The sequence below is a fragment of the Microcaecilia unicolor genome, chromosome 2 (assembly GCF_901765095.1).
Source record: "Microcaecilia unicolor chromosome 2, aMicUni1.1, whole genome shotgun sequence".
NCBI classification, from domain to species: domain Eukaryota; kingdom Metazoa; phylum Chordata; class Amphibia; order Gymnophiona; family Siphonopidae; genus Microcaecilia; species Microcaecilia unicolor.
In genome coordinates this window covers 85,938,313-85,962,423 of record NC_044032.1, presented here as the reverse complement: position 1 = coordinate 85,962,423, position 24,111 = coordinate 85,938,313, and the positions used below count along the sequence as shown (strand labels likewise).

At 43.1% G+C, this 24,111-nt stretch overlaps 1 protein-coding gene across 1 annotated transcript in view; it reads left to right on the top strand.

Annotated features, from left to right (window-relative positions):
* The window catches only part of HCN1 (hyperpolarization activated cyclic nucleotide gated potassium channel 1), a 702,491-nt gene that overhangs the window by 425,035 nt on the left and 253,345 nt on the right, over positions 1-24,111 (top strand). Inside the window, exon 4 of the mRNA XM_030193113.1 lies at positions 19,772-19,990. Within this exon, the coding sequence (XP_030048973.1) occupies positions 19,772-19,990 (219 nt within the window). The remainder of the gene's footprint in view (positions 1-19,771; positions 19,991-24,111) is intronic.

Sequence of the window (24,111 nt, the reverse complement as noted above, 5' to 3'; positions counted from 1 at the left end):
GTGCGAGACATTCGAATATCATTAGGAATATAACAATGGGACATCAACATAGAAACATTGGAAGGAGACAATGGGACAATGGATTACGGGATGAGGGATCAGAAGTGGATGTATGTTGCATTGATGAACAGTGAGTATGGACTCTATGTGTTTTGGTTCTTTCCGTAAGTTTGTTCAAACAGGTGAGTCTTCAGTAGTTTACGGAAGGAAGCTTGTTCGTTAATCACTCTTAGGTTGCGCGGTAGTGTATTCCAAGCCTGCGTGCTCATGTGGGAAAAGGTTGACGCGTGTAGCATCTTGTATTTCAGGCCCTTGCAAGTGGGGAAGTGGAGGTTGAGGTGTGTTCGGGATGATCTTTTAGCGTTTCTGGGTGGTAGGTCTATTAATTCAGACATGTACGCTGGGGCTTCGCCGTAAATGATCTTATGGACTAGTGTGCAAACTTTAAAAGTAACGCGTTCCTTAAGTGGAAGCCAATGTAATTTCTCTCGTAGTGGTTTTGCCCTTTCATATCTTGGTTTTCCGAAGATGAGCCTGGCTGCTGTGTTCTGGGCTGTTTGAAGTTTCCTCAGTATTTGCTCTTTGCAGCCCGCGTATAGTGAGTTGCAGTAATCCAAGTGGCTGAGGATGAGGGATTGCACTAGGCTGCGGAGGACGAATCTTGGGAAGAATGGTCTTATCCTTTTCAATTTCCACATGCAGTAGAACATCTTCTTGGTTGTGTTGTTTGTGTGGGTTTCGAGTGTTAGGTGGCGGTCGATAGTGACTCCAAGGATTTTTAGCGTTTCTGAGACTGGGAGGTTTAGGGTTTGTGTGTTTATCGCGTTGAATTCATTTGTATTGTATTGGGAGGTGAGTATCAGGCATTGGGTTTTTCTGCGTTTAATTTCAGGCGGAATGCATCTGCCCATGTGTTCATGATGTATAGACTTTGATTGATTTCATTGGAGATTTCTTTGGTGTCTTGTTTGAATGGGATGTATATTGTTACATCATCGGCGTATATATATGGGTTGAGGTTATGGTTTGATAGGAGTTTTGCTAAAGGGATCATCATTAGGTTGAATATAGTGGTGAAAGAGGTGATCCTTGTGGGACTCCACATTCAGGTGTCCATGCCTTGGACGTGGTTGAATTTGATGTGACTTGATATGAACGCAGGGTTAGGAACCCCTTGAACCAGTTCAGGACATTTCCTCCTATGCCAAAGTATTCAAGTATGTGTAGTAGGATTCCATGGTCAACCATGTCGAAGGCGCTTGACATGTCAAATTGTAGGAGGAGTATATTGTTGCCAGTTGCAATTATTTGTTTGAATTTGGTCATAAGGGTGACTAATACTGTTTCTGTGCTATGATTCGAATGGAATCCTGATTGGGCATCATGCAGTATTGAATGTTTGTCTAGATAGTTTGTGAGTTGTTTAGTTACCATACCTTCAGTTATCTTGGTTATTAGTGGTATGGATGCTATTGGCCTGTAGTTGGTTATTTCGCTCGTGTTTTTCTTTGTATCTTTAGGAATTGGGGTGAGTAAGATTTTTCCTTTTTCTTTTGGGAAGAGTCCATTTTGTAGCATGTAGTTTATACGGTTTGTTAGGTCTATTATGAATTTCTGAGGAGCAGATTTCATGAGGCTATTTGGACATATGTCTAGTTTGCAGTTGGATTTGGCATATCTTTTGAGAGTTTTAGAGATGAGGTTTTCTGACAGTTGTTCAAATTCGGTCCAGGTTCTGTCTGCTGGGTGTGTTCCTTCTTCTGGATCTAGACAGTCTAGAAGAGTGGTGTATTCTGTAGGGCTGGCGGGTATTTTGAGTCGTAATAGTATAATTTTCTCCTTGAAGTATGTCGCAAGGTTGTCGACACTTGGTGTATCTTTGCCGTTGGTTGTAACTGGTGTGGTGTCTAACAGTTTGTTCACGAGGTTGAAGAGTTTATGTGTGTCTTTGTAGTTTGGTCCTATTAATGTTTTGTAGAGTAGTCTTTTTGTCTGTTTTATGGTATATTTGTATTTTCTCCGAAGTAGTTTCCAGTCGTTTAGTGTTTGTTCGTCTCTCTTTTTGTTCCAGGCTCGTTCTAGTCTCCTGACTTGTGTTTTTAGTTTTTTCAGCTCTTCGGTGAACCATGGATTTGCATTTTTCCTGTGTGATGTTCTGGTTTGGACTGGGGCGATTTTGTCTAATGTTGTTGTGCTTATGTCGTCCCATTCTTGGAGGAATTGGATGGTGTCAGCGTTTGTAGTCCATTCGTTCTGGTAGATCTGTTGCCAGGATGTTGTGGGGTCTATTTTTCCTCTCGTTGTGTAGGTTGTTCGCTCATGTTTATTGTTCGTGTTTAGTTGTGTTTTTCGCCAGCAAAGAGTGACATTTGCTTTATGGTGGTCTGACCATAATGTAGGTGTCCATCTTGTGTTAGCGAGTATGATAGTTGAGTCCGGTTCGAATCTATTCGTTATGATATCTAGTGTGTGTCCTTTTTCGTGAGTTGGTTGTATGTTGGGTGTTTGCAGATCCCAGAGTTTTAGGAATTCTTTGAATTCTCGTGTACTTGGTAAGGTGTCATCTTCTAGGTGTAAGTTGATGTCGCCTAGTATGAGGATGTTTGAGGCTGATACGCAGGTATTCGAGATGAAATCCATGAGTTGTGTTTTGGCGTCTTGCCATTTTCCTGGTGGCCTGTAGAATAGGATTGTGTTAAGGTGTCCTATTAGGCTTGGATGGTTGATTCTAGTCGATGCAATTTCAAGTTGTGGTGAGGTGGATTCGCCCGTGATTGTGATAGTGAATTCAGGTTTGTATATAATAGCTATTCCGCCTCCTCTTTTTTTTCCATTTCTTGTCCAGTGCGTGATTTTGTATTCTGGTGGGCACGTTTGTAAGATGGCGGGGTCTGTGGGACTATGGAACCAGGTTTCTGTGATAAATAGGAGGTCTAATTTGTCTGTGATGATCCAGTCTAGTATGTCTACTGAGTTGCTTACTGCTGATCTTGCATTGATGTATCCTAGTTGGATTGAGTGATATGGTTCCAAGTTGGGGTGTGACGTGTTTATTTTTATTAGTTGTCTGTTTCTTCGGTAGTTGAATTTGTTGTTGTCATTGTTTTCCTCATTTTGTCGGTGGTGTTCATATCCGGAGATTATTCCAGTTGGTTGGTTGTTGTGTCTTTGATTTGGTAGGTTGTTTAAAGGTTGTGCATAGGATTGGTGAGATATAAGTGGGTTGTTATGGTTATTGTTTTGGGCGTGCATTGTGTATATGTGAGTGTTATGTGATTTGTGAGTAGTGGGGTTGTTGTTGTCTAGGTTGTGGGTTGTGTTTGCATGTAAGAATATAATGAGACACTAGATGGTTAGGAGTGTATTGCTGGTGTTCATGTCTATGTATTGGGCGCTGAATTAGCTTTGCAACTACAATTAAAGTAGATGCAAAGTTAATTCCTGGAAATTAACTTTGCAATTAAAGTAGAAATCCTTTTTTAATTTCATTGAGCTAAATAGTATAAAATGGTTTCTCTTTAAGTCTGCAAATAAGAGCATGGGCACTTGCTATACACATAGCTTAAAATTTGTTTACAAGGTATCTTGCAAAAATGTTTGCCTTAATGTATAATTAGGAGACTAACAGAGGACTTATATAGTGAGAGACAAATTACAAACCATCAGCATCAGCTTCTCTCAATCTGAAATTTCCCAGTGATATAATTACTGTTAATTATGTAAACATAATTGGATAAAAGGCCTTGGTATTGCTCACAGTTGCTGCTGTAGTACTTTATTTTTCTTGAAATAAACAGCATTGCATATGAGACAGAACAGATTATTGCTAATTTGTGATCATCAGTCTGGATGGATAAGGAAATGGAAAGTTTTGTTACACACTGGTTGCAATAGAAGTGAGCAAAATATTCTCTCTATGTAGTCTTGGACGTTTCTTCCCATTCGGTAATCACTGTTGGACATCCTGATTTTGGGCCCTCCCTAATCTCACCCAAAGCACACACCCAACACACCTCCTTCCTATTTGGATGTGCTACAGTGTTGGACATCCCTTATCTGCCTTTGCAAAATCAGGATTTGGACGTTTCAAGCACATGGACATCTATTTGGGCAATTTGAGATGTTCATATGCTTCAAGTAAGCTCTATAGTTTCCTTCAAGCTCTATAGTTTCCTTCTGAAATGAGGAATGTCTATGAACTTGCCATTCCCTTGCCCTATCCAAGACACATCCATACAATGCCCTCTTCCCATCTGCATGCACTTGGGTTTGATAGATGCATATCCTGGTTTTGTAAAATGAGAACTTAAATGTTTATGCACGATAAATATGTAAATTCCAGTTTATACTCATATCAGCTTGTAAAATGATTGCCTTTTTGTAGTCTTTTGAGTTTACCCCCCAACAAAAAAAAATTAATTAGCAGTATGGTTAAATTAAGGGGAATGTTTATTAAACCAGTCTAAAAAGTTAGTGCAGGTATTATTAGCATGTAAGGGTAAGGATTATGCACTTGATATACTGCCTTTTTATGGTTCAACTAAAGTGGCATATATATTATGTGCAGGTACTTTCTCTGTTCCTAGTGAATTCACAATATAAGGGTCACAAGGAAACTCAGTGGAAATCAAATGTAGCTTCCCTTGTTATCAGGCCACTGCACTAGCCATTAAACTAAGCCACCAGTCCTGTGATAACAGTAAATATGGATCAGCACTAAAAGCTACCACATAGTAAAACCTGGAAGCATGGTAAAATCCTACTCTGTATAGGGTGGATAGACAGGATCTGGGTGGATCAAGACTAAAGATGGGGCATAGCCAGCCCTTGACAGTGTGTGGGACGTTGCTGCACAGTAGTGTTCAGGGCTGTTGGTACCATGGCTGCACTTAATGCCCCTTGAAAAGTGTAGTATTGCCAGTGGGTACCATAGTATGATAAATCCCCTCCCCCTCTCCCAAAGATCCCCTGATACTCGTGTGTTTAGGATCTAAGGGTAGGAGTGAACCCAGTCATTCCAGCCCATTCCGGTGCCAGGATTAGTAAGGTTCATTTGATTTTGTCAAAGCAAATTTGTATAATTGGTTTTGACATATGCCAAACCCACTTCTGGATTCTCATACAATCAGAATTGAGGATCTGCCTTAGCCTTGCCCACTCTGCCCAGGCCATGCATACTCCCCACCCAAGACCTGCTTTACCCTACCCTTTTTGATAATGTCATTGAGTGATGTCATAGCCTTCCCCAAATCACACCCCTTTTTGTGATGTCACAGGAAGTGACATCATAACTCTGCCCAGGAGAAACTCCTTTTCCAAGATGGTGATGACTATATGGGTACTTCCTGTTCTCCGAGGACAAGCAGGCTGATATTCTCACATGTGGGTGACGTCACGTCGACCTGGAGGATTTTCTAGTAAAATCTAAAAGTCTCTTCAACTGTGCCTTGTCGCACGGGCGATCACACTACGCATGCATACGACTTCCCGCCCGCCACACAGACACGTTCCTCAGTTGTCTTTTTTCCGCGTCTGAGGAGACACGGAGTTTCAACGAGCTTCGCGTTTCCTTCACAAACCTGGAGATAAGTTTCTTCTGTGGAGTTTTTACTCCTTTTCATTTATATATTTTCCTTCTTATTCTTCTTATTTCTTTTCGTTTCAAGTTTCCTTTCTTTTTAGACGCAACCGTTTTTAGGTTGCTCAGTTGGGTGTTTTTCCCTTTTGTTTTTGTGTCCTTTTTCTAGACACCATTGCGTTTTTTGATTTGGCAGGGGCTGTTTTTCCCATTATGTCCTCGAAGACGCCCAGCGGCTTCAAGCCTTGCGCCCGCTGCAACCGGACCATCTCTAGCACTGATCCGCACTCCTGGTGCCTTCAGTGCCTTGGGCTGACCATTGCTCAGAAAGTTGTAAGCTGTGCCTAACAATGAAAAAGCTCACTCAACTTTCTCGGGAGGTCCAGAGAGAGAAACTGTTCAGATCCAGTACCTCGACGTCAGCATCGACATCGGTACCGTCGACGTCGAGGGCAGCGTCGGCATCGGGAGACTGGGTACAGGCTGCCAAACGACCGATGCACGCTGGGAGCAGTGATGCATCGAGTGGGTCTCCACCTGCCTCGGCGCCTCCTGCTTTGCAGGCCCCCCGGGACCGACCTGTGTTGGAGCCGACCACGAAGAGGTGTGTGGATTCCTCGTCCTCTTCGCCGGTACCAAGGAGTCTCGATGACGGGCGTCGGGCGAAGGCCAAGAGGCACTGTCATCGATCTCCTTCTCAACACGGTACCGGGAGCTCCAGGTCATCGAGGCATTCGGTACCCGAGAAGTGTCGGTGCCGAGAGGTTTGCTGTCCCTCTATTATGGAGGTATCGACATGCAGGTCATCTGGCAGCCCGGTACCGGCTCCCCAACCTCAACAGACTCTGCCTCCGATGCCTGCATCGGCATCACAGCCTTTCCCGATAGGTTCTCTGGATGAGCGTATCAAGGCTTTGTTTCCTGCGTTTATGGAAACCATGCTGCACCAATTGCGTTCGGTACCGGAGGTATCGGTACCGCCGGTGCCGGAGGCTCCTGCGGCATCGTGCCTTTCGCCTGGGGTGAGGCTTTCTTCACCGGTACCGGCCCCGGTATCGGTGTCGGTAGCCTCCCAGGTCGATTCTCCATTAGCGTCGGTGGAGGAAGCTTCACCGGAGTCTCCTGGAGCTTCGACTTCTTGACACCATCATCGAGGTCATCGTGCCTCGGAGTCGAGACGGGCTCAGATCCGGGCGGCTCTGTCTGAGCTTCTAGCCCCATCTGATGATGGCTCATCTGATGACGATGGGGAGCGTGGAGTTTTCTCTGCCGAGGACTCTCTAGGCATTCCATCTGATTCAACTCCCTCACCTCAAAGGCAACTCTCCCCTCCGGAGAGCTTGTCTTTTTCCTCTTTTGTGCGGGAAATGTCTGAGGCCATTCCCTTCCCTGTGGAGACTGTGGATGAGCCCAGGGCCAAGATGCTCGAGATCCTGGATTATCCATCTCCACCTAAGTCTTCTACCACAGCTCCTTTTCATGATACACTCAGGGAAGTGCTGATGAGGAACTGGGAGAAGCCTCTTTCTTGTCCAACTATGCCCAAGAAGGCTGAATCCCAGTATCGGATCCACGGGGAACCCAGTTTCATCCGGCCTTAGTTGCCTCATGATTCTGCAGTGGTGAATTCCGTTCTCAGAAGAGCTAAGAGTTCTAGGAACTTTGCCTCGGTGCCCCCGGGGCGGGAGCATAGAACCTTAGACTCTTTTGGGAGGAAGGCGTATCAGGCTGGCATGCTCGCCTCCAAAATCCAGTCCTACCAGCTCTTTACGAGCATTCATTTGCGGAACTGTGTGCGGCAGCTTGAGAGTTTGGTTGATGCACTCCCACCGGAGCAGGCCGAACCCTTTTGCCAAGTGGTCAGGCAGCAGAAGGCGTGTCGCAAGTTCCTGTCCAGGGGCATTTATGACACTTGCGATGTGACATCTAGATTTTCTGCTATGGGTATAGTGATGCGCAGACTCTCATGGCTGCGTGCCTCTAACCTAGAAGAGAGAACTCAGCAGAAAATTGCAGATATCCCTTGCCGGGGGGATCATCTTTTTGGTGAGAAGGTCGAAGAGTTAATTGATAATCTCTATCAGCGTGATAACGCTATGGACTCTCTCTCTCCCGCCAGGCGCCTTCTGCATCCGCTTCCTCTTCCAGGAAGTTTTTTAAAGGGAAGAGAAGAGCCCCTTATGCCTCTAGGGGCTATAAGTACACTTCTGCTTCTTGACAGCCGGTTCAGGCTCTGCCCCAGCACGCTCGTTATCGTCAACAGCGTGCGCCGAAGCAGGCCCCTGCAGCTCCCTAGCAAAAACCAGGGACGGGTTTTTGACTGGCTCCAGCACAGCATAGCCAAAATCATTGTGTCCGTACCGGACGATCTTCCTGTCGGAGGGAGGTTAACATTTTTTCACCAAAGGTGGCCTCTGATAACCTCCGACAAGTGAGTTCTCCAAATAGTCCGGTTAGGATACACCCTCAATCTAGAATCCAAACCTCCAAATTGCCCACCAGGAGCTCAGTCCTTCAGCTCCCAACACAAGCAGGTACTTGCAGAGGAACTCTCCGCTCTTCTCAGCGCCAATGCAGTCGAGCCCGTTCCACCAGGGCAAGAAGGGCTAGGATTCTATTCCAGGTACTTTCTTGTGAAAAAGAAAACAGGGGGGATGCGTCCCATCCTAGACCTAAGGGGCCTGAACAAATATCTAGTTCGAGAAAAGTTCAGGATGCTTTCCTTGGGCACCCTTCTTCCCATGATTCAGGAAAACGATTGGCTATGCTCACTGGACTTAAAGGATGCTTATACTCACATTTCAATTCTTCCAGCTCACAGGAAGTATCTACGGTTTCGGCTGGGAGCACAGCATTTTCAGTACTGTGTGTTGCCTTTTGGCTTGGCGTCTGCACCCAGGGTTTTTACCAAGTGCCTGGCAGTTGTTGCAGCATCGCTACGCAGGCTGGGAGTGCATGTGTTCCCTTATCTGGATGATTGATTGGTGAAGAGCACCTCCCAGGAAGGAGCTTTGCAGTCCATGCGGATGACTATTCAGGTGTTAGAGCTACTGGGCTTTGTAATCAATTATCCGGTTATCTCATTCCACTCCAGAAATTGGAATTCATAGGAGCTCTGTTGTGCACAAAGACAGCTTGTGCCTATCTTCCCGAGGCAAGGGTGGACAACCTCCGTTCTCTTGCCTCCAGGATTCAAGCATCTCAACAGATCACAGCTCGGCAGATGTTGAAACTTCTGGGGCACATGGCTTCCATGGTTCACGTGACTCCCATGGCATGCTTACAAATGAGATCTGCTCAGTGGACCTTAGCTTCCCAGTGGTATCAAGCTGCAGGGAATCTAGAGGATGTGATCCAGTTGCCACCGACTTTCAGAATTCCCTTCAGTGGTAGACAATTCGATCCAATCTGGTCTTGGGGCGCCCATTCCAAATTCCTCAGCCACAAAAAGTGCTGACGACAGATGCATCCCTCTTAGGGTGGGGAGCGCATGTAGTTGGGCTTCACACTCAAGGAGCTTGGTCCCTTCAGGAGAAGCATCTTCAGATCAACCTCCTGGAGTTGCGAGTGATCTGGAATGCTCTAAAGGCTTTCAGAGATCGGCTATCCAACCAAATTATTCTGATTCAAACAGACAATCAGGTTGCAATGTATTACACAAACAAGCAAGGGGGTACCGGATCTCGCCCTCTGTGTCAGGAGGCCGTTCAGATGTGGCTTTGGGCTCGTCAACACGGAATGTGTCTCCAAGCCACTTATCTAGCCAGCGTAAGCAACAGTCTGGCCCACAGATTGAGCAGGATAATGCAGCCTCACGAGTGGTCATTGAACATGACTATTGCCAAAAAGATCTTTCGAGTGTGGGGCACCCCCTTGATAGATCTTTTTGCCACTCAGACCAATGACAAGGTCCCTCAGTTCTGTTCCAGACTTCAGGCCCACGGCAGACTAGCATCGGATGCCTTCCTCCTTCATTGGGGGACAGGCCTTCTCTATGCGTATCCTCCCATTCCTCTGGTGGGGAAGACTTTGCTGAAACTCAAGCAAGATCGTGGAACCATGATTCTGATTGCTCCCTTCTGGCCGCGTCAGATATGGTTCCCCCTTCTTCTGGAGTTGTCCTCCGAAGATCCGTGGAGATTGGAATGTTTTCCAACCCTCATTACTCAGAACGAGGGGGCACTTCTACATCCCAGCCTCCAGTCTCTGGCCCTCACGGCCTGGATGTTGAGAGTGTAGATTTCACCTCCTCGGGTCTTTCTGAGAGTGTCTCCCGAATCTTGCTTGCTTCCAGGAAAGATTCCACAAAGAGGTGTTACTCTTTTAAATGGAAGAGGTTTGTGAGAATATCAGCCTGCTTGTCCTCGGAGAAAGAGTAGTTACTTACCTGTAGCAGGTGTTCTTCGAGGACAGCAGGCTGCATATTCTCACAACCCTCCCTCCTCCCCTTAGGAGTTGTATTCCTCTTGTCTGTTGGATTCAACTGAGGAACGTGTCCGCGCGGCGGGCGGGAAGTCGTGCGCACGCATGCGCAGTGTGATCACCCGCGCGACAAGGCACAGTTGAAGAGACTTTTAGATTTTAATAGAAAATCCTCCGGGCCGACGTGACGTCACCCACATGTGAGAATATGCAGCCTGCTGTCCTAGGAGAACACCTGCTACAGGTAAGTAACTACTCTTTTTATACTACTTGCCACCATCTTGGATGGATCACATGATGGGATATGATGTCACTCACCAGACAGCACCACCTACAGCCTCAGTGAAATGTGTGCAGTTTGAACAGGCCCAGTAGGAAGTGAGTATGTGCACTGTAATTCCTTTTATTTTTCACAACCTTTAAACTTTTGTTTCTCAGGAATGAAAAAAGGCTTGTTTTAGTGTTCTGACTACCTTCTTCTTTAAAAAAAATGTTTCAAAACATCTTTCATGCCGTGCATTTTAAACCACAGCTCTAAGATATAAAAAAACAAACCCCTTCCATCCCTCACTCACATTTAAGCCCTAATGTGTGCTTATTTACAGTGGGCCAATACCAATCTGTCTGCTTTTAAGATATCACAGCCCTCCTGCTATTTGAGAACTCTTTTCCTGAATCAATTCAGAGATGAACAGTGTTCATGCATGCAGTTCCACTCCCCAATCTCCCACATCTTAGCAGCTACACACACACACTGTTTCCCAGCCACCCTTCCCCTATTCCTGAGAAATTTGACCAATGCAGGAAGAAAACAAAATTACATTTAAGCTTTAAATTGCACATGAGCAAAAAAGCAAGTGTGAATGGTTGGTATTGATTTTTTAAACAAACCTACTGGTTTTACAATCAGTTCCTCTCCCCTTCTCTTTTTCCTCCTCTCCCCTTCTCTTTTTCCTTCTCCCCCCTGTGCAGCATGCCAGCAAGGTAACATTGTTGTACACACAGACCCACAGATTTCCTGATGACACCAACACACAGTTAATGAGTAAGAGGAAAAGAGAGTAACTCAACAACACAACAAAATAGTCTCTCTTATTATAAACTGCAAAGTGCTTCAAAAGATACTAAATTCATATGAAGTGCAAGATCCTCTTGATGAAAAAGGGAAAATGCCTCTGTGCCCCGCCTCCACCCAATATTATAATTCCTGGGATAAGGAGGAAAACATCTGGGTCCACTTTCTTCATCTGCATAAAAAACCCTTAACTCAATTCTTTTCTTGTTAAAAACTTCATAGGAATATTAGATCCAAAGAAAAGTGATAGAACAAACACTTAGTTTAAGATTTTAAACTGCATGTGAAGACAAATGTGCAGGAAAAGTCAGTCACACCGACTGTGGCCAGATTTTTGCTATTGTAAGCTGTTTCAAGGCATGTATGACATTGATGATTTAAACGCGATATGTCTTCTATTTATAGGATCCCAACACAAAGTTATTCACCTTATTTTACAACCATACCACTGAACTATTCTGTTTTTAACCTCTGCACATAACTTAACTTGAAAGGAAATAATGCATTTTATACTTTAATGAAGAATGAAAGTGCTGTGAACTGTGCAAGTCACACACTGTGCTATGTTGAACCAGAGTTCACAAGCAGATTTTTGCAGGAATATATCCCACCTTCCCCATACAGTACATCCATCCTAGCAGGCGCTGAATGCATGCACTGGAATTCCTTTTTCTTTTTCACAGCCCTTAAACTGCTTCCGTTTTTTTAATTGTCTTGCATTTGGTTTTTATTGTAATCTGCCTAATAGGTGGCCTAGAAATGTGTAAATAAATAAATGTACAAGATGGTAAAGGAGGTGAGAACTTTTAATAAATAAAATATTTTCTTTTTACATACGTGTGCTAGAATTGGTGCAGATGGTTATGGATACTGAAGAGCTTGACACATGCTTGGTCCACCCCTTCTCATGCATCATAGCAGGACCTTCTAACAGTGGTAAAAGCTTCTTCATAAAAAAAATTGATAGAACATCTAATCATACGTTCAGTGTGAATCCCGATCAAGGTGTATAGTGTTACAAATGTTGGCAGCCTATGTATAAACAACTTTAAAACTGGTACCTGTTTATACATTTTATGGATTCACTACTGGTATCGTTCAACAATAATCAGTTGTTTCCAGATTAAGAATTGCTTGACGGATACAAAATAGAAAGTAGGGTTAAATGGCCAATTCTCTCAATGGAGGACGGTGAATAGTGAAGTGCCCCAAGGATCTATACTGGGATCAGTGCTATTTAACATATTTATTAACAATCTGGAAATGGGAATGGGTGAGGCGATTAAATTTGCAGATGTACAAAACTATTCAGAGTTATTAGAATATTTGATGCTAAGATCCACCAAAGAAATCAGCACCCAAGAAAAAGATCTAGGTGTCATCATAGACAATACACTGAAATTTTCTGCCTAGTGTGTGGTGGTGGAAAAAAAGGAAACAGGCTACTAGGAATTTTTAGGAAAGGGAGAGAAAATAAGGCAAAGAATATTATAATGCCTCTATATCACTCCATGGTGCAACCTCACCTTGAGTATTGTATGCAATTCTGGGCGCCATGTCTTACAAAAGATTTAGCAAAATTACAAAAGGTTCAAAGAAGGGCGACCAAAATAATTAAGGGTATGGAACGCCTCTCATATGAGCAAAGGCTGAAGAGATTAGGACTCTTCATTTTGGAAAAGAGATGTTTGAGGAGAGAAATGATAGAGGTCTACAAAATACTTATGGGCTCATTTTCGAAAGAGAAGGACGACCATCTTTTGACACAAATCAGAAAGATGTCCTTCTCACAGGGTCGTCCAAATCGGTATAATCGAAAGCTGATTTTGGACGTCCCCAGCTGCTTTCCGTCGCAGGGACGGCCAAAGTTCATGGGGGCGTGTCGGAGGCTTAGCAAAGGCGGGACTTGGGCATGCCTAACATTTGGATGTCCTTGACCCATAATGGAAAAAACAAGGACGTCCCTGACGAACACTTGGACGACTTTACCTGATCATGTTTTTCTTACAACCAAGCCATAAAAGGTGCCCGAACTGACCAGATGACCACCAGAGGGAATCGAGGATGACCTCCCGTTACTCCCCCAGTGGTCACTAACCCCCTCCCACCCTTAAAAAAACATCTTTAAAAATATTTTGTGCCAGCCTCTATGCCAGCCTCAGATGTCATACTCAGCTGCATCACAGCAGTATGCAGGTCTCTGGAGCAGTTTTAGTGGGTGCATTTCAGGCAGGCAGACCCATCCCCATCCCCCCTCTACCTGTTATGTTTGTGGAGGAAACAGCGAGCCCTCCAAAACCCACCACAAATCCACTATACCCACATCTAGGTGCCCCCCTTCACCCGTAAGGGCTATGGTAGTAGTGTACAGTTGTGGATAGTGTGGTTTGGGGGGGGTTAGGGGGCTCAGCACAGAAGGTAAGGGAGCTATGTACCTGGGAGCAATTTATGAAATCCACTGCAGTGCCCCCTAGGGTGCTCAGTTGGTGTCCTGGCATGTCAGGGGGACCAGTGCACTACGAATGCTGGCTCCTCCCATGACCAAATGGCTTGCATTTGGTCGTTTCTGACATGGACGTCCTTGGTTTCCATTATCGCCGAAAATCAGAAATGACCAAGTCTAGGGATGACCAAATCTAGGGATAACCAAATTTAAGGATTTGGACGTCCCTGACCATATTATCGAAACAAAAGATGGACGTCCATCTTGTTTTGAAATTACGGGTTTCCCCGCCCCTGGTTGGGGATGTTTTGCGAGGACGTCCTCATGAAAACTTGGACGTCCCTTTCAATTATGCCCCTCTTTGTGGTGTACAACAGATAAATGTAAATTGATTTTTTACTCTTTCAAAAAGTAGAAAGACATGGGGACACTCAAGGAAGTTGCAGGGTATTACTTTTATTATTAACATTTCTTTATTAATTTCAAATTAAACAAAGATAAACCTCTTTGAATAGATACATCCAATTCAAACAACAGAATTAAAAGGAAATAATCTATACATCAATCTTATATTGAAAATGGATTTTATAGTCCACTAGAATGGTATAAGGAAATCAAGGTGGATTGAAAAACCAAAGGAAGTTGGCATAGCCAAAGTAATTAAAGAAAAACAAGCATTAGTTTCTAAATTTTAAATTTTTTCAGGACTCAAGGTTTGGAGTGGAACCTGGTTCCTCTTCATATCAAGGAAGGACCGCAATTGGTCAGGTTCGAAGAATATATATTTTTTCTCCTTGAATATCAGCATACATTTGCATGGGAATCATAGCTGGAAGACCGCCCCTATATTGAGGGACTCTTGTCTCATGTCCAAAAATTTTTTTCTTCTTTGTTGTGTCCATCATGCAATGTCTGGGAATATAGAGACTTTACTTCCTTTGAAATCTGGATGAATATCTTTAAAATAAAGTCTCATTAAAGATTCTTTATCTTGCAGAAAGACAAAAGTAACAATTAAGGTTGCTCTAGTCTTTGTATTATCCATCGACTGCTCTAGAAAGTTTGTTAAGTCCAAGATTTCAGATGGATTAATCTGTTTAAGAGTATCTTGTTTTGGGGTGGTCTTCATTTCCAGGTAATAAATTTTTTGAAGTGGGGGTAATGACTGATCAGTATATTTGTATACCTCTTTTAAAAACTTCACAAACATATCCTTAGGAGTGACAAATTTGGATCTTGGAAAATTTAATAGTCTTAAATTCAGGTTTCTTGACAAGTTTTCAAGGTTCTCAAGCTTCCTATGAGTTAGAATTCGATCCCCTGAAATTAATGCTTGTTGTTGAGATATTTTCCCCATTTGTCCTTCCAAGTCAGTTTGTTTTTTCAATAACCCCTCAGTCTGAGATTTTAGTGAATTTATCTGTGCAGAATTATTCAAGGAGACGGTAATAAATGAGGTACAGACCTTGTGAAGTGATTCCAGGGCCGTCCAAATCGTCTCCAGCGATACCTCCTGGGGTTTAATCAGAGGCTGCATCACCAGAACACAAGAAGTTACTTCTTCTTGTGTAGTTGTTATCGGCGAGTCCTCTAGGATTTCCCCCGACGATATTCCGGTCATTCGCTGGGCTCCTTTTGCCAGCCCCAAGCTTACATCGGGCATCGCTACTGCTACCGGAGCGCGCCACTCCTTCGAATCTGCGCTTCTGTCCGCGATCGGCACAGCGCTTCCGGGTACACGCGATGGCATCGGGGTCAACAATCCCAGCGGGCTGAGCGAGAAATCGCTCTCCAGAGCGGGGCTCTTCCCAGCCCCGCTAATGGAAACATCCGCGTTCGGGGTAGAAACCCAAGATGCAGGCAAAGACTGCTGTCCCGGCAAGGAAGTGCCCTGCTTCTGGAGGAGTGGTCCCTTCGGCTTGCCCTTCCTTTTCGGCATTTTTCATCGAAGAAAAGGTAGATTATGGAGAATTATCAAGAGCGTCTTAGTCATCCATCCTGCTTGGTCGCCATCTTGATCAGGGTATTACTTTTAAAATGAATAGGAGGAAATATTTTTTTGCACTCAACGAATAGATAAGCTCTGGAACTCATTCCCAGAGGATGTGGTATCAGCAGTTAGTGTACCTGGATTTAAAAAAAAAGGTTTAGACAAGTTCCTGGAGGAAAGGTTCATAGTCTACTATTGAGATAGACATAGGGAAAGTCACTGTTTGTCCCTGGGATCAGTAGCATGAAACATTTGGGATTCTGTCAGGTTCTTGTGACGTGGATTGACCACTGTTGCAAGCAGGATCCTGGGCTAGATGGACCATTGTTCTGACCTTGTATGACTATTTTTATGTTCTTTCTAGTAAAAGAAGCCCATTTCAGAGCAAATGAAACGGGTGCTAGCAAGGTTTTCGTCGCCAACACCCACCTCCCTCCCTCCCTGGCCAACCCCTTCGTTGTTCTGGCATTGCTCCGCCCCCAACGTCATGACGTTTGACGCGAGGGCGGGGCCCGGAGCGATTTCCCACCCCCACCCCCGCCTCCCTGCCTCCCTCCCTGCCAACCCTTTCGTTGTTCTGCCATTGTTCCGCGCTCGAGGGCGGGGCCCGGAGCGATTTCCCACCCCCCTCCTCCCTGCCTCCCTCCCTGCCAACCCCTTCGTTGTTGTGCCATTGCTCCGCCCTCAAGGGCGGGGCCCGGAGCGATTTTGGTGGCCTCACCACCACGAACCTTCGAACCTTTTTGAAGGAAGTCAGAGCTTGGCTTCACTGACATCAGTGTCCTCAGAACGTTGAGGGTGAGTTTTATTATAGTAGATTTTGTGAAGTCTGCTTGTAAAAATGATGAACTAAAAAAAAAAGCTTTTACCAAATTCTTGCACCACAGAAATTTGAGCATTATCTATATTGTATAGAACATTTTTTGTCTAAAAAAAATGATTCTGTGGCAAACGGGTCCTCCTTCAACAAATAATAGATCTGTATGGTATTTATTTTTTAGTTGTAGTCAAATAGAATGTTCCTTCACTGGTTAATTTCTGTTATGTTGTCGAACACCCCATAGATGATCATGTTTACGGTACAGAGTAAAGCATTCACAAACCAGATTTGGGTATGCAGATTACTGGTTTTGATCAGGAAGTAGTAAACTGTGCATTCCTATTTGAGTAACAGGTTGAAAGCCTACAAGGTGTAACCTCTGTAAAACTCCATACAGTTGATAATCAACATGCGATCTTGCATATGCTTACCAGTTGCTTGTACCAGCTGAATGTAATCTCTTACATAACGACTGTGTTTAAAGTCTGGTTGAAGAGTTTTTCCCAGTACTTGTTCACTATCCATGTACACAAAAGAAAAGTTGATATCATTATGTTTAAAATTAAAGAGTTTTTAGCATAGAACCCATTGAAAGTGTCATTGTCCACAAACCACAGGATAATGAGTTTGGGCAACTGTCTCAGAAAGAGGTTTTCCTGGTTGGTAATGTGAGCTCCTAAGGGTATTTTAAACACCTTCAACCCCATGTGATCTATGGCATACTTGATGATGGTCTTCAGCAGTGCTTAAACTCAGCGATTGGATGCATGGTACATGAGTACTGAGAAGACCATCAGCTTTAGTGGTAATCTACCCGGCAAGTACTGGTTAACCATCTGAGTCAGAATAGTGTCGGTGAGTTTTTTTTAATTCTTACGGACATCCTTCGATAGCTTATTGTTTCCTAGCAGTATTATGGACTTTTTACAGAAGCACTGTGAAACTATCGTGTTCCACATTAGACAATTACAACATCCTTTATCGACCACCTGCTGTTACCAGTTTTCCTTACACCATCGCTGTAAAGATGTGTCTTCTGAAAATATTTTAAAATTGTATTCTGAGGACCATATGAACAATGATGAAATGGTTTGTGAAAAATAAAAACAAAGAAAGTGTTGTATGTGTAGACCTTTTGAAGGCCTGTTTTGTAACCTCAGGGATGTGTTTCCTACAAAAAAGTGTGTCTAAATAAAACTCTGAAAAGGAATCACGGGTCTGATGTCATATGTGTGTGTTCAAAGTGTATAATTAAAACTTTACATATCTACCAGCTAAAAATAGTATCTATTATCCCTAGTTGCAGCCTTGTAATACTACTGTTAGGGATCAATCTGTCAAATAACTTTCATTTTGAACCTGGCTCTGTCAAAGCTACTTTGCATAATTGATTTTGGCATGTACCATGCCCAATTCCAGGTTATCAGCCATTAGAATTGAGGATCTGACGTAGCCCCACCCATTCTCTGCCCAGTCTGTGCCCACTGCCCACCCAAGCTACACCCCTCCTGCCCAGCATCACCTATTAATGTTGTCATTGAGTGATGTTATACCCTTCCTCAAATCCCATCCCTTTTGATGATGTCACCAAAAGTGACATCATGGTTCTGCCCCAAATCCTGTCTCTTTTGGTGATGTCACAGGAAGTAATATAGCTCCACCTAAGCGACACCCCTTGTCCAAGATAGTGGCGACAATAGGGGCATTTCCTCTTTTACACTACTATAAATACTATCTTTATTAAAGAGAAAGTCTCATGCTGAATCCATGCTGTCTAAGTTAGACCTGTTTCAGTCACGCCCAGGATACAAAAGGTGCTCTGATTGAGCAGGTGAGCACTAGAGGGATTAAGGCATGACACCTTAATCCTTCAGTGGTTGCTGTTCCACCCCTCCCTCTCCCATGAAAGTGAAACTAAAAATGGATACCAGGCTCTATGACAGCTTCGGGTATTATAGACATTCTTAGGAAAGCAGGAAGTAAGTGTGAGGGGTAGCCTAGTGGTTAACCAAGGGACCCAGATTCAAAACCTACTTTAACTCTTTTATTTTTTTTTATTATGAGTCCTCCAAAAGCAGAAAAATATAGACTGTACCTAAATATATAAGCCACCTGCAAGCCTGAAGACTATTGAAATGGTGTACATTCAGGGACAGTATGTATTTTTCTGTTCTAGAGGGCTCACAATTACAAAGTAAGAGTTAAAGTGGAATTTGAACTTAGGTCTCTTGTTCTAAAACCCACTGCACTAATCACTAAGGTACTTCTCTGTTCTGCAAGGACATCTGTGTGACCATTCTTCTAAGAATGCTTCCAGACAGACATCCTTGTCTCTGATTTTTTGCTGGTCATATGTTGGACTTTCCAGTTTGTTAAATGGCTTTCATGCTAGATGTCCTCCTCACATGGATATCGATCTCACTTATTTTCAAACAGGAAATCCTGATCTGTTTCCTATTGGAAAATTCATTTGAGATGGACCTCCATTTTGGACGTTATGAGCTGGATGTCTCTATTCTGACTTGGACATCCTTTTGAAAATACCCCTCCACATGTCTCCATCCTAAAAAAAAAAATCAAAATCAGGAGTTAAACCTGCTATTAATCATATTTAGATTTTGGGGAAACAGCTGATATTGAGCATCAATCCACTGGAGCAATGGGGAGGGGGGGAGTGTCCTCCTTAATTTCTTAGTGTTTTTCCCCCTCCAAATGCCAAACTGGCAAAAGAAACTGGTCACTGTGACAGCGTTTGGATAGTTATCAGTTATATTTCCAAAGTCGCAAAGATAACCTGTTATTTTGCCATTGCACAATATAACTGGCATTGAACTTGTTGATTTGCTATACATTTATTTTTCTAAAATGCTCTATGGACCCAGTACCTAAATGACCATTTCACCTGTATTTTGGAACTGGCTCTTTGTTGGCAGATTATGTTCTAAAATACTTGTCAAACTTGAGATGCACTGACTTGCATGTCTCAACTCCTATTTCTACAACCTGTCTAAAGTGGGGCTACATATGTATTTCTCTTCTCTTACCCTGAATTGAAATCCACTAAACTACCTGGTTGGTGGAGGTATTCAGCTTGTATCTTCAGATGTTTTCAAAACCATTACAGACAAACAGGTAAGTTCAGCCAAGAGGTATGAACCTGACAACTGGAAATTTCCCTTCAGACAAATTAAATTTATGTACCAGCAGAATAAAATGTACCTGAAAGGTTAACAAAACAACCAGTTTATTTCATTTTACTGTACTAAGCAGAATTTGGCAGGCTCTCTGAGGCATTGTATAACAAAGGATGCATGAAGGATATATTTTGCTAGGTTATTCTCTTAAAATCAGTGATTTACAATGTTTCTGTTACAAAGGCCAAAATTACTTTGTCCTTTGATTTTTGCTGGCTTAATAATTTCATTCACTCTCTTTTTTAACAGAATGTTTCCTGGGGAAAGCAATACTCTTATGCACTTTTTAAAGCCATGAGCCATATGCTGTGCATTGGCTATGGAGCTCGTGCCCCTGTCAGCATGACCGATCTCTGGATAACCATGTTGAGCATGATTGTGGGGGCCACCTGTTACGCCATGTTTGTTGGTCATGCAACAGCCTTAATCCAGTCCTTGGATTCATCACGACGGCAGTATCAAGAGAAGGTGATTACTTATCATTTCTTTAATACTGAATATTGTGTCTTGATTAATATTCCTTTGAGGGTAGGTAGTACTTATCTCCTGCTTACCTGTACCAGGTTTGGCTTATTTATGGACAGGATTTCCCACCCCTTTTAGTTGATGCTTTGATACCTTCACTTGAAGTAAGAGTTTGATGGATGGTAAATCTCTTCCCTTTTCTCCAAGAATGTTGAGTCTTTCTTTGAATAATGGCTCTACATCAACTGAATATGTGTTCAAATTGGCTCTTTCTCCAACAGTTAGGTACATATTTTGATTGCTTTTAGTCTCTAAACATTTAACTCAATCTACACTTCAGTAGGTTATACTATTTATAGTTATACTGCAATTCTTTCAGGCTAGTTTGACCTACCTCATTGCCCAGCTTCTACATATCTTTCCAACAATACTCTTTAGATTTCACATTGTAGCAGGCCTCTCACCTAATGCCCCCTGTCTTTCTCCATCTTCAAGCCATGAACCCCCAGAAACATCTGCAATCCCTTTTCTCTTACCAGGGCTCTACTAAGTTTCTTGCCTCCCTCAGGAGTACTTTTAGACTATACTATATCTATACCCCAAACTCTCCTTAAAAGATCAGTAACCTACTCTGTTAACACAACAACATTATTATATTACAACAATATTGTTTTACCTTTATCTATAACTCGTATACAGCTATCGTCAGTTCATTATAGTATAGTACTGATTTAACACTATACACCCATGATATGCAGTATACACTGATACTCTTTGAGGGCTGCAAATGGATAAGGTTTTCAGGATATCCGTTATCAAAATTCCTGATACAGATTTGTATATAGACCTTTCATCTGTTGAAGTTGTTGTTTTACTATTCTGGCACACCATTAAGATTTTTGGAGTGATTATTGACAAATCACTCAACATATAACTCTGAAAAATGCTGTGAACTGCTATGTGGAGAGTGATGAGGAAAAAGTGGATATGCTTAATAAATACTTCTGTTTTTTTCTTCTGGAGTACCACCTCGATCAACTGATAAAGGTGCATATGAGAATGAAGAAGATATTGCATCATTCGTGGACGAAAGCATTTATGAACAACTTGAAAACACTTAAAGTGGACAAAGCCATGGGGCTGAAGAGATCCATCCCAGAATCTTGAGGGAGCTCAGAGAGGTTCTGGCAAGCCCTCTTAAAAATTTGTGTAATAAATCCTTGAAGTCAGGAAAGGTTCCACAAGATTGGAGAAGACTGGATACATGGTCCCTTTTCACAAAAATAGAGACAGAGAAGATGTGGGAAACTATAGGCCACTAAGCCTTACTGGTGGATGGAAAGTAATTGAGGTGCTGCTCAAGGGAAGGATAGTGAATTTCTTGGAATTTAATGGGTTACAGGCAACATGGATCTATCAAAGGAAAATTGTGCCAAATGAATTTGATTTTCTTTTACTGGGTGACCAGAGAATTGGATCATGGACATGTGCTAGATATAGTCTACGTGGATTTCAGCAAGGCCTTTGACATAGTTCCTCATAGGAGGCTCATCAATAAACTCAGCAGGCAAAAGTTAGGATCCATAGTAGTGAACTGGATTGGAAACTGGTTGACTGAAAGACAGCAGAGGGTGATGGTAAAGAATTTATTTAGAAGATATAAAGGTAAGTAGTGGAGTGCCTCAGGGATCAGTTTTGAGGCTGATTCTATTCAACATATTTGTGAGTGACGTCGCTGAAGGGTTAGAAGGAAACATTTTGATGACATCAAGATTTGCAACAGAGACAGTGGGCAACATGAGAAGAGATCTACAAAAATTAGAATGGTCTAATGATAGGCAGTTAAAATTTAATGTAAAGAAGTGCAAGGTGATACACTTGGGGTGTACAAATCCAAAAGAGCAGTATGCACTAGAGGACAAGAAACTGATGTGCACAGATCAAGAAAGGGATCTTGGGGTTATAGTGTCTGAGGATCTCAAGACAATGAAACAATATAACAAGGTGGTGGCTATGGCCAGAAGAATGCTAGATTGCATAGAAAGAGGCATAACTAGCAGAAGAAAGGAGGTGTTGATGCTCCTGTACAAGTCGCTGGTTAGGCTCCACTTGGAGTATTGTGTTTAGTTTTAGAGGCCGTATCTGCCCAAGGATGTAAAAAGACTTGAAGTGACAAAAATGGTACAAGGTCTGCACCAAAAGATGTACGAGAAGCGACTGGAAGACCCGAATATGTATATGCTAGAGGAAATAAGAGAGAGAAAGGAGATATGATACAGACATTTAAGTACTTGAAAGGTATTAATACACAAACAGATCTCTTCCAGATTTGTTGAGGCAGTAGAACTAAAGCACATGAATTGAGGTTGCAGGGTTGTAGACAGTGGCATACCAAGGGCGGGACGATAGGGATGGACCACCCTGGGTGCAGATCAATAATTACATTTTGACTAACGTTTGGAGACCTAATCCCTCTTCCTCATGTCAGGACAGGATACCGTAACAGCAGTATACTGTACTGACCTAATGAAAAAGGTTTTGGTCTCTGAAAGCTAAATGTATTAGTCCAGTAAAACAGTATTATCTTATTTTCCTTATTTGTTTTATTTCTATTTGTTAATTTGTAAAGTGGTGATTGGTATTTGTTAGTTTTTTTTCAAATTTACATCTGCTAGCTTTATATTTTGCTTAGTACTATGGGACATACATACATACATCTTCACAATCACTGATGGGGGGGGGGGGGTGTTAAAAATGATCGGCCCCAGGTGTCAAATATGCTAGGTATGCCACTGGTTGTAGACTTAGTCAGGAAATACTCTTTCACAAAGAAGGTAGTGGATGCCTGGAATGCCCTTTCGGTAGAGGTGGTGGAGTGAAAAATGGTGAACAAATTCACAAATGCATGGGATAAACACAAGGGATGCCTATTGTTATATCAAATTAGAATATTGTAATTCTCTACGTAGATCTTCCAGCAACACAAGTTCATAGATTACAATTGGTGGAGTATTCAACTATCAAGCTATTGTATGGTAAATATAAATTTGATCATGTAACACCTCTTTGGGGGGCAGAGCATTGGCTCCTAACATCTTCTGATATACTTTTTAAAGATTCTTCTTATTGCTTATAAAGCCCTTCACTCCCAGCAACCTGAATTTCTCTCTTACTATTTGATTTTTTATGTTCTTGTGAGGTCTCTCTGTTCTTCAGAGCAAAGACAAGTGATTGTTCCAATGTACTGCAAAATCTGTTTTGAAAACACTTGCAGGCTTATTTTCAAAAGAGAAGAGCGCCCATATTTCGACACAAATCGGGAGATGGGCATCCTTCTCAGAGGGTCGCCCAAATCGGCATAATCGAAAGCCAATTTTGGGCGTCCTCAACTGCTTTCCGTTGCAGGGACAACCAAAGTTCACGGGGGCATGTCGGAACCATAGCGAAGGCGGGACTGGGGCGTGATTAAGAGATGGGCGTCCTCGGCTGATAATGGAAAAAAGAAGGGCGTCTCTGACGAGCACTTGGCCGACTTTACTTGGTCCATTTTTTCTTGCGACCAAGCTGTGAAAAGGTGCCCAAACTGATCAGATGACCAACGGAGGGTATCGGGGATAACCTCCCCTTACTCCCCCAGTGGTCACCAACCCCCTCCCACCCTAAAAAAAAAAAACTTTATTTTTTTTTTTTTTGCCAGCCTCTATGCCAGCCTCAAATGTCGTACCCAGCTCCATCACAGCAGTGTGCAGGTCCCTGGAGCAGTTTTAGTGGGTGCAGTGTAAATCAGGCAGGTGGTCCCAGGCCCATCCCCCCCCCACCTGTTACACTTGTGGTGGTAAATGTGAGCCCTTCAAAACCCACTGTACCCACATGTAGGTGCCCCCCTTCACCCCTTAGGGCTATGGTAGTGTTGTACAGTTGTGGGGAGTGAGTTTTGGGGGGCTCAGCACACAAGGTAAGGGAGCTATGCACCTGGGGGCAATTTGTGAAGTCCACTGCAGTGCCCCCTAGGGTGCCCGGTTGGTGTCCTGGCATGTCAGGGGGACCAGTGCACTACAAATGCTGGCTCCTCCCACAACCAAATGGCTTGGATTTGGTCGTTTCTGAGATGGGCGTCCTTGGTT